Source organism: Typha latifolia, chromosome 1, assembly GCF_019914945.1.
Source record: "Typha latifolia isolate L0001 chromosome 1, TyphaL0001v2, whole genome shotgun sequence".
NCBI lineage: Eukaryota > Viridiplantae > Streptophyta > Magnoliopsida > Poales > Typhaceae > Typha > Typha latifolia.
This window is the reverse complement of record NC_133086.1, coordinates 18,520,236-18,531,638: the sequence shown is the minus strand read 5'-3', so window position 1 is coordinate 18,531,638 and position 11,403 is coordinate 18,520,236. Positions and strand designations below refer to the sequence as shown.

The 11,403-nt window shown below is 39.8% G+C and overlaps 2 protein-coding genes across 3 annotated transcripts; one reads left to right on the top strand and one right to left on the bottom strand.

Annotated features, from left to right (window-relative positions):
* The first annotated feature begins 3,664 nt into the window (after positions 1-3,664).
* Positions 3,665-6,146, top strand: LOC140796842 (GDSL esterase/lipase At5g45910-like). Its single transcript, XM_073149991.1, has 5 exons — positions 3,665-3,897; positions 4,155-4,379; positions 4,468-4,616; positions 4,710-4,983; positions 5,809-6,146. Exons 1-5 carry the CDS (start codon positions 3,669-3,671, stop codon positions 6,021-6,023), a joined length of 1,092 nt encoding a protein of 363 aa, XP_073006092.1. The 5' UTR covers positions 3,665-3,668; the 3' UTR covers positions 6,024-6,146.
* Positions 6,115-11,038, bottom strand: LOC140796852 (uncharacterized). Of its 2 annotated transcripts, XM_073150002.1 has the most exons (5): positions 10,798-11,037; positions 9,259-9,429; positions 8,957-9,092; positions 6,817-7,001; positions 6,115-6,738 (listed from the first exon to the last, which is right to left on the bottom strand). In XM_073150002.1, the coding sequence occupies exons 2-5, from the start codon at positions 9,334-9,336 to the stop codon at positions 6,568-6,570; spliced, it is 570 nt and encodes a 189-aa protein (XP_073006103.1). In that variant the 5' UTR covers positions 9,337-9,429; positions 10,798-11,037; the 3' UTR covers positions 6,115-6,567. The 2 variants fall into 2 exon arrangements, 1 of the variants encoding a protein (XP_073006103.1); XR_012110546.1 differs by lacking the exon at positions 8,957-9,092 and having other exon boundaries at positions 10,798-11,038.
* Positions 11,039-11,403: the final 365 nt, after the last annotated feature.

Here is an 11,403-nt window from a genome sequence, read left to right as displayed (position 1 = left end):
CTAATGAACTAGGAACAGGTTACCACAACCAAGCAACAGGGCGGCCTCGGAGTCCGACGTCTTAGAGATGCAAGAACAGCTCACTTGGGCAAGCTGGTCTTCAAGATGTTAAACAGGGAGCAGGCCCCATGGATCAGAATAATGCAGGCCAAGTACGGGAGCCTGCACCTGTGGGAACCAAAGAAGAGCCAAAATGCATCATAGGTGTGGCGTGCTCTAACCCAAACAGCCAAGCAACTAAGGATGGGCTGTAGAGTGCTGATTGGGAATGGCAGAAGCACGAGAGCCGCCTACGACCCATGGATGCAGGAGGCCCCGTGGAGCAGACAGCCGAGGGAGCTCGCGAGTGCTCTAATGGATGAAAACCTGAGAGTGGCGGACATCACCAACAACCAACGATGGACCATCGCGAGGCTGTGCAGCGAGGCGGGCTCGAATATGGCATATGAGATATCAACCTTCCCCATGGGCACCGCCACCAGTGAGGATAGGTGGATCTGGTGGCCGCACCCAAGGGGAACTCCATCTGTTAAAGCTATCTACCACTCCCTACAACCTCAGAGTGAGCACCATTGGGAAGGGTGGAGGATTCTCTAGAGGCTACCGGTAGCTCCAAGGATCAGAATATTTTGTTGGAAACTCCTGTGGGGCAGGCTCCCAACGCGAGCTTATCTCCAGTATATTCATATTGGATCAGAGGAAGGGTGTGCAATGTGCGGGCTGTTCCGCGAGACGGTCGACCACCTCATGTTTACGTGCAGATACAGCTGGGAGGTGTGGGAGATTCTGCGAACCAGAGAAGGGGTGGAGATCGCAAGGATAGATCAAGAATGGATCATGAGAGAGTGGAGTTCAAACAAGGAGGAAGACCGACGGATCAAAGGGATGATAGCCTGCACACTGTGGTCCCTTTGGAAAAGTAGGAATGAAGCTGTTTTTGGTGAGAAGAGGACGCCGGAGATAGTAGTGGTGAGAAGAGAAATAGCGCTAGCGGAGGAGTACAGGCATAAGAACAAAGAAAAGAAACAGAAAGAAGTGAGTAGTAGGAAGAGATGGGAACCACCGCAACCGGGGTGAATCAAAGTCAACACCGACGGCGTGCTAAGGGCCGGCGCCTGCCAAGGAGGTGCAGCGGGTGTCTTTCGTGATGCAACCGGGGAGCTTGTCCAGGCGATATGGGAGCCGTGTCCGCGAAGCTCGGCCTTACAAATTGAGCTATGGGTCATCAGACTAGGACTGAAGGCGACCGGAAGAGACTGCAGGTTGGAGATCGAAACGGATTGCCTAGAGGCCATCAGATGCATGCAGAGGATAGAGCACTGCCCTTGGCGCGTTCGGAACCTGGTGCAGGATTGTGTTGAGCTCGCGAACGAATGTCTGGATGTAAGGCTTATTCACGTAGGTAGAGAAGCAAACAAAGTTGCTGACTGGGCAGCTGCTAAGGCAAGCGTGGCCTCTAGCTCTAGCTCTTTCGAGCGGCTAAGCCACGCACCCCCAGAATTTTGTAAACTTATTGCTGTCGACGCGGTTACGTGTCGACAGCTAACTAATGCATAGCTGGGTACAGCTCCTTAACAATAAAAAAAATATTAATATGCTACACATGCCATTGGTTGAGAGCTATAAGATTTCACTAGCCTCGCCCCACAGTTGCAGGAACTTCATACAGCCAGGTCTGCAAATGATCTGATCGATCTGATCGATTTGACAACATAGACTAGCATTTTCTAATCCTGGACGGAAAGGAGGTGATGACTTAGCCTTTCAGATTGATGTTATGCATGGGAAAGGGTAGGTTTGGATGATAAATGGATTTGGTGCATGCATCCTTCAAGAAAACCAAAAGTCAAATTTATATACAATTTTCTCAATGACATCTCAAGTAAAAGATTGCCGACGCATCAAAACTTTCTATTGGAAGGTTTGCAGAAACAAATTGCCGATGATGTCCTATCTGCATGCGTTACAGCTGGCAACGGATGACAGGAACACCCTTTGCAGCTTGCATGGTGAACTAGTGGCGCACCTTCTCTTCACGTGCCGCTTTGCCATGGCAGTTTGGGAGGAACTGAGACAACTCCATCCGAGGAAGATTTTCTTCTCGGGTCAAGACTGGCTTACCGAGGAGGTGCATGAGGAGCCAAACAAGAACCTTAACATTAGGTGTTTGATTGCTACAACCCTATGGAGCATATGGAAGCATAGAAACAAGAAGGTGTTCCGAGGAGAGAAAGTCGGCCCTAAGGTGATAACAGCCAGAGCAATCCATCTTGCTAAAGAATATATCAAGCCGTGCAAATGAACTCAGATCAAGCCCAAGAGCAGTAAGAAAGGGGAACCGCCGGAGATTGGTTGGCTTAAGATCAACACTGATGGAGCATTTTCCATGGAAGAGTACCAAGGTGGGGCAGGGGTGGTTATCCGAGATGACCAAGGCAGAGCTAGTGTAATTGCCTGGGAGCCGTGTCCCAACGAGTCGGCTCTACTAGCGGAAGTTTGGGCGATCCGATTGGGCCTTCGGTTGGCTCCATGGGGGGTCAAATATTATACTAGAAACTGACTCGATGGAGGCTTTCAAGATCATCAACGAAGAGATGGATATCCCCTAGAGAGTCAAGAATCTGGTGGGAGAATGCAGGGTGTTGTTTAATAACTTCAGTAAATTTAAAGTCCAACATATCAGGAGAGAATGTAATATGGCTACAGACTAGGCTGCAAGCCAGGGAAAGAGAGGGACATGCTTTTACCAGATTGGGTCACATGGGCCTTTTCCCCATGAATTATGTATAATTTTGACTACTGCCAACGTAGCTAGTAATGGAGTAACTCATGGCTAATACAAGCTATTCATTCAAAAAAAACAGATAGGATGGCTTGAAGCATCAAGCAACTCTAGTGGAGTTGGTAGGTACCTTTTGTATAACCAAGGAGGTCATGAGTTCGACTTCAACCCCAATATTGATGGTTTGGTGGCTTGGCTCGAGTCAGTTGATGGCTCGACAGTGTTGTTAGTTTGGAGGAATAGCTTGGTAGCGAGACGGCTTGGAGCAAGTCTTGAAGACGTTTGGTTCGAATTAATTATTTGGCGATGCATATAGTTTGAAGACTAGACTAGACCACTAAAAATTTAGTGGGGCCCAAGTGCCTCTGTATCTAGAAACGGTTAGCCTTTATTTTGCTCATATTTAGCCTTCGGGCTCATGAATAAAAAAAAAAGATAGGATGGCTTGAAGCCTAGACTATATAGCTTAAAGTCTAGACTAGATAATTTACTATATGGACTAAATCTTGGAGTAGCCTAAGTGCTTTATTATCTAGGGAAGATTGATTCTTTACATTCGAGCTCATAAATAATATAAAAAAGAAGATAGGATGAGAGTTATAGTTGCCACATGCGTGCAATCATAGTCAAAGTAGGAAGACTCGATCACCTGTTCTCTTTGGTTAATTGGTTCGACGTAGCTTTCTTCACTAACAGCTTCAACCAAGAACTACGTGATGATCTTAAATTTCCCTCATGATCTTACTGAAAGGTGAAGACGATAACTAAAGAAGGAATATCACGTAATTAAAAAGGACTTCTCAACCGAACAGTAGAAGTACTGCTTGTATATAAATAGCAGTTGGCTTAATTAATTCTGATGTCTCAAAACATTCTACAACATAACATGAGGATCCTACTACTTATCTTCCTTCTCTCCTACTGCTTCGCCCCCTCCTCCTCTCAAACTTACAATGCTATATTTAGCTTCGGGGACTCGATTTCCGACACCGGAAACCTCTGCATCGCAGAAAAGCCTTCGTCGCTTACTGTGGCGCAGCGGCCTTACGGCGAGACCTTCTTCGGCCGCCCTACTTGCCGCTGCTCGGATGGCCGCTTGGTCGTAGACTTCCTTGGTATTAAATTGCCTATGCACATTGTCATCCTATGTATATATATATATATAGTCAAATATTTTAATACTCTTTTAAAATTTATAATCTTAATCTAACGGATAATAACTAGCTTTTACATTCGATACTAGTTCCAAAACAACTTTACTTAAAAAAATTTAATTATATGTGTTTATGTTTCAAATTACACATTCTTTATTATAAATAATAAATAAATAAATATTCTCATAATTTTGCATGCACGTTGTTGTACTATTTAGCGGAGGCATTTGGATTGCCATTACTTCCACCATCTAAAGGCAGTGGCAAAAACTTCCAACGAGGTGCAAATATGGCTATAATAGGTGCTACCTCACTCGATTTTGCCTTCTTCCAATCGATTGGACTTGGTAACAAAATTCGGAACAATTGGGTTAATGGTCCATTGGACACCCAGATCCAATGGTTCGAGCAACTCAGGTCTTCTATTTGCTCCACCGCAAAGAGTGAGTGAGAATTATTTCTCATTCTGTTAGAAACTTCAACAATTAATTCTTCCAATTCTACTCCTGAATAGATGTCGATTGATTACAGACTGCAGAGCGTACCTTCGTAACTCTTTGTTCGTAGTCGGAGAATTCGGAGGTAACGATTACAATGCTAATGTGTTCTCCGGTCGGAGTCCGGACGTAGTGAGGAGATACGTGCCTAATGTAATCAATGCCATTTCCAACGGAGTCGAGGTAATAATATTCATCGTCGATCGACATGACATAGGCCGGAATATCACCGGAATATTATTCATCGTTCGGTTTTTTTTTTTTTTTGGTGTACAGAAATTGATTAATCTGGGGGCAGTGGACTTGGTGGTACCTGGAGTTCTACCGATTGGATGCTTCCCTTTATACCTCACATTGTTCCCAAGTTCTAACCAAGGAGACTATGACCAGAATGGATGCTTAAGAAGGTTCAACAATTTGTCTACCTACCACAACTCATTGCTCAGGCAAGCACTAGCTAGGCTACAAAATAAGTACCCATCGACGAGGATTATGTATGGAGATTTCTACAACCAGATCATGGAAATGGTGCAAAATCCACAAAAGTTCGGTATGTTTATTTCATTCGTATGCTACTTGTTTTTTTATTTTATTTTATTTTATTTGACCCAGTATTAATTACTACACTTCAATGGGTCTTCCAGATGAATACTAAGTTAGAACGTCAAATTTAGAGTCTTCCTCAGTGCCTCTTTCTTATAAGCTGTGTACATGCGATGGTGAGCTGGCCAAACCCAGCAATCCAATCCTCTCCCGGCACCGGGAAAAAAAATGATATCTACGTAAAAAATCAATTATATATATATATAACGCAATTTTAATTATCACGGCATTAGTTCCAGCCAAGATAGGATATGACCATCTGACTCAAGATAGTAACCGTAACAACTCTTAGTTTATAGTAATCTATTTTTCCTAATTTTTTTTGGTTTGGTATAGTTTTTGTTAGAAGAAAAAATATAAAATTATCGTTTTCTAACTGCTTAAATTTTAAAGTACTAAATGAGTTATTATTGGTACATATGCAGTGGAAGTAAAAGAGAAGCTTTCGTTAGAGGTGTACGGTTGGAAAAGATTAATTAGGACAGCATTTAAAGCCTTTAAATTTGTATTGGATTATTATGTCATGAAAATTGCCCGGGGTTAATGGTTTCCTAATTTGGTGATCGATTATAGAAGATTAAGTACATATATCTTCTACAAGTTTAAAATTTGTAAAAAGTCTCAAATTCTCACTGATACCAGGAGCAGGAGGTCCAGAATTCATTCATTTGATTCAGAACTTTGAAGTTATCTTCTTCTTCTTTTTTTCTCCAATGAACACTGCTGCAAGAAACTCTCAATCTACTCTTTCTAACTGTATCAAATGCTGCAGGATTTAGATATGCTCTTAGAACTTGCTGTGGAGCAGGGCAAGGCACATACAACTACAACAAAAGAGAGAGGTGTGGCATGAGTGGTGCAAGTGCCTGCCCCAATCCATCTTCTTATCTAAGCTGGGATGGGATTCACTTAACAGAGGCGGCCCATCGATACATAGCCAATGGTTGGCTTAGAGGGCCATACTGTAATCCATCCATTCTAAGATAGGAGCCATTTCTTATAGCACCTCTTGCAAAAAGGAATGCAAGATAATAAATGGCAAATATAAGAGTAATTTTGCACAAGGAAAACATGTAACTGTGATGTGCAAATAAATTGCGATTATGAGCATGAATTTATTCTCAACCTAACCAACCGCACAATCTGGAAGCGAGTAAGATTTTCGCACACCAAGATGAAATTTGATGCACAGAAAACTAGCATTGGCCCTGGAACCAGACACCTCCAATAAGCAATATTACATTGTTGTTTTCTAAATTTAACAAAGATCAACTTCGAAAATTAATCATCAAGGCCTTACTTTCAAGCAAAAGTACTACCAAATAACCTAATCTATTGAAATGATATGGATTTTGTCCTGTATTACAATATCCTTAATACTCAACCACCTACGGTTAGTATTTCAGCAGACTACTCTATGTGAGATATGTTGTCATGACCTAATTTAAAACAGCATCGATATACCTGTCTTTAGGCTAGAAGAGATCATAGCTTTGATCGAAATATTAATTATGTGGAGCTTCTCGATGATTTACAAGAGCTCCCAGAGTGATTCCGCTGAATCATCGAAGGCCAGAATGGTAGAAGCCGATGATGGGGAAATCCCTTGTTCATTATGTGTTCCCACATCAATAAGATGGTAAGCATCCTCGTTGTCCTTTGACCGTCCCAATTTTGCAATAAAGGGGAGCCAGAGTTTTCTCTGTTAAAAGTGAAAATTTTCATCTAACACCTGCACTAAGATTGTTATTTAATAAAAAATGAAAAAAATATAAATTACCTTATAGAGTTTACTTTTGTGCTCGTGATATGAAGTCAATGCAAGTTTATTATCTTCATCATCATTCCACATATCCTGAAGATCTACATTCTCAAACTCTCCTGTGATTTCTGTTTTTAGATGAGTCACATCAATATCGATGAATATTCCATCTGTATTGAAGCTATACGGTATTTCTGGAGAAGCTGTAATCATGAAAGGAGAGATGATCATGATAATAACAAGCAAATGATTACAGATTTACTCATTGATACAAAATGTTGCATGACTTAAATAAATTAGTTATTCTTATATATGTGATAAATTAGTAGAAATTAAATGAGTGAGTTAACAATTGAGTTGTCAAAGGGGAGGAAGTTACAAAATCACAAAAATGAATAAGAAGGTGGATGCATGAATTCCGTATTTATACTCCACAAAGTTACATTGCTGCATGAAGATGAAGTAGCTTGATTATATAATTATCATTATTGTATGTACTACGGCGACAAGCAAGAACAGAAAGAAAAAGAAAAAAATAAAGGAGTAGTTGCAACTACATGGGATCAAGTACGTGGATGGATGCCAACAGTATTCACATCGATGGCCCTATAGGAGGATTATATGAAACTTTAGCCCACAATAGATCAAGATTCTGAGAATAGTACCTAGCATATGAGAATTACAAACAGTATTCACATCTATGGCCCTATAGGAGGATAATATGAACCTCAGCCCACAACAGATCAACATTCTGAGAATAGTAGCTAGTATGAGAATTACAAACAACTTTGCAAAGACAGAGCTTCGCTAAGAAACTACATTGGACACATCCATGCTAGATGGAAACAACTGCTAGAGTAATTCAGCGGTAAGAATTACAAAATGAATTCTAAAGCATGTAGAGCAAATGCTTACGAACATGGTGTGACAGCGAGACTTCTGTAAAACCCAAACTAGCATCATCTACATCACTTGGTAGACATTTGGTGCCGGAAAATTAGTTGCACTAAACTAGTATCTTGTGTAGTTAATGTACATAGGGTGTCAATACGGACGGAAGCCTGAAAAGTCAGAATAGAAATATGTTCAGCTATAGCACAGACTAGCACCCCAGCCCAACACTGCCTATTGGGCCTGGTACATCTTCAAGCCTGATCAGGTCGGGCTTGTTTCGTATTGGATTGAGCTCAGCCACTACTTTGCATGACCATCCTGATCATGCACAAACTAATTCAGCCCACTGGCAGCCCCAGATGTAAGATGAGAATAGAACAAATCCAATCGAGGGGATTTTGCTTTAGTATTTGCGATGGATCCCCACTCAGAAATCTGTTAATAACTAATTATGAGCCTACATCCTAAATAAATTACATATTACAAAAGAAACATGGAGGAAGGAGGGGATTGTGGAATGATAAGTTAATTCTTATTAAGGTGCAGTCCTCCCGTCAGAGCTAGGATAAGAGAAGTGGAGACTATCGATGGATTCTTCATTTAATTCAAAAAAGATAAGCACAGAACGGTTGCCTTCAAGGACTAGCTAGGCAATTAAAATGAACATGAGTTTGTGCATAACTGGTTGCTTAACTGCTAGCCAATGCAACTGACAGAAATTGCGAGTTGGCTAATGGAAGAAAAACAAAGATGAAGTATTGTCCAAATTCCTCGAACATTTAACATATAGGTAGACAGAACTGTTAAGCCAAAAGGTCAATCAGTTAGGAACAGGGTATGTAATATGCTTCAAATCCTGCATAATTCCCTATCATTTGCAAGATGAGTGAGTCAATACTAGTTACCAAAGGCATGTTGATATACTCCGTGAGGAAGGCAGACCAGCAGTACCTCTGCTTTACCATGTCAGTCCAAAACGTTGACAATAGATTAGGCTTTAACAAGCATATGAATGGAAGGAGCATAGAAATCCTTTATCTTGAAGTAATTTTAATTCCACCAAGGGTAGCATTAATCTAATGCATGCAAGAACTTCCAAGAAACTAAAATAAGAAGAAAAAAAAAGCTCAAACTAAATTCTTTGGGAATATTCAGATAAAAAAAAGACTTCGGGAACTAGCAGAAAAGCATAGAAGAGTTCAAAAAGGTGTCAGGAAATCAGGCATCATCAAAAATATCATTTGTTTGGCTAAGAAAATAAAACCTTTAATCTTTGATGGAAATGACTCCTCAACTGGCACTTCATTACCACCAGTAGGACTCTCATACCAATCAGTTGAAACCTCATCAGGTAGCTCTCTAACATTTTTATCAGCTACATTGAACCAGTTGGTGTTGATCTAACGCAGCAGAAAAGGACCTCCTCAGAAACATAAAATAAATCACTAAACTAAGAGTGCTAAATCCTATCAGAGTTGAGAGTGCAAAAAATGCCATCCATAATGCCAAAAGAAAATATCTGCAGAAAGAGAATTTGAAATGAAGTATATGATAGCAAACACAGACCTGGACATTTTTTCCTTTACATGCATGGAGTTTTTCCAAATTATAAAATATGTTTTCCAATGCTCCAAATGTAGCCATGTGAAACCTTTACTATAAGAGAGAGGAACAACAAATTCTTTGTCCGCCTCCTTTGCATACAAATTATTCAGATTGCAGTGTCCTAATCTGCAGCTGCAAATGATGATTTGAATGACAAAAACAAACTTTACACATTGAAAGTTAAACATGCAAAGTGCCAAAAACACCTGATGTATGATTGGTCAAGAATTTAACAGAAGAAATGACTAGAAAACATAGAAAAGTTAAAAAAAAACATAAATACGTGCTTAACATAAAATCACTCATATTATTCGACTACTCTTTTATGTTAGCTTTCACTCAAGATTTGCTTTGTTCTACTTAGTGTTAAAGATAATTCTTTGGGAACAATCTTTCCAATAATGAAGTTCACAGAACTTTTCTTGTTTTGCATTTTCAAGAGCCTCGTGCTCTATGGAGCTTTCTCTATACCCTAGCATAGCATGTTCTCAAATCCGTCATACACTTATTCTATATCTCTTGTAGTCAGTTGTTATTGTGTACCAAAATGACCAATGTTTTGTCTATATCTTGTAGTCTGTAGTTAAGGTGTGTAAGAAAGATCTAAAAGCCATATACAGGACCAACTTTACAAAGCTTAACAAGAGAAAAGGATTTTCCTACCTATTGTAGCCAGTGGTTGTTGTGTGCCAAAAAGATCTAAAGGCCATCTACAGAACCACCTTTACCAAATTTAACAAGAGCAAAGGATTATCCAGGCTCTCATAGCACAAGTACTGAGCTGTTGCATGATGGAGATGGCAAATCTAATTATATGAAACTAAATAATATCCAGATAGCAAGTGACAACTATCCATTCAAATAAAAGAACTTCAACCTGTTCTGTATATTTTAACTTCAACAAACGTTGGAACTTCCAACACCTCTCTTCCTGAATCTTCCAGAACTTCTCTTAATGTATTTGATTCATGTCAAACTTTCTCCTCGATGACAACTTCTACAGATAATGTTAACCATGATTTATGATCTTTACTTTTCAGCATGATCAGTCCATGACCCCCAATATTACTGATGCTATGTGACCCCTAAAGTCCCGGACTCTCAAAATATTCACTAAGAAAAGACCAAGAATGCATGTAAATTCTCCCTAGGCTAAAACTTCTTGAAAGCGCTCATCACATGCTACCATCATGTTCCTTTAACCATAAATCCAATCAATCTACAAACTTTGAAGTTCTTAAAAAACACACACAAGTATACAATCAAAGATTCGAACAGTTCTTCTTAAATAATTCATTTTACAATAAATTAATACTTTTACTACTAGGTTTTGGACATATTGTAACTCATGAATAGAACTATAATACTTAATCTTATGCAAAAACCCTAGAGCGAGAGAAATCCACTGCTCCATACCAATAAACTACTGATTATTTAAGCAGAAGAAGTTAAATTGGAACAACAAATCAACTAGCAACTACAGAGAGCGGAGGAGATTACCAAAAGAGACGCTCATATTGGAACGACGAAGACAATTTAACGGAGAACAAATTTATATAGCGATGAGGAATGATTGTTGCCGTACAGAGAGGAATTTAAAGTAACATGAAACCCTGCATACGAAACAATTAGATTGAGATAAAAGAAACAAGATATTGGGTTAACGGATGGTGGGCCCCGCTTTAAACATAGATTAGTGCACAAGTCTAATATGAATTCGATCCTGTAAAAGATAAATATAAAAATATTTTTTAATATTCTAAATATCAATATTTGGTCGTTCATTGTCGCAGAGTTTGTGAGTAAATTGATCCGTTGACGGGGTTTTGACCGGCGACCCTCATGATCGTGTAGCTTGCCTTTTGTCGGGCTAATAGTTCATCACAAAACTTATTCCAATTTTCTTTATCCTACTAACAACATGGGATAGTTTATTACATTTTTTTAATACCAGTCTTGCAAAGATTTCTGGGATAGAGGAGGCTTTATCTCGGATAATCTCCCTCACCAAACAGGTGGCCCATTTAAAACACTATCTAATGATAGCCTTAATAGAGGTACTTGAGACATGAGACATAAAATTAGCTAGCTCGCCCAATGTGGGCC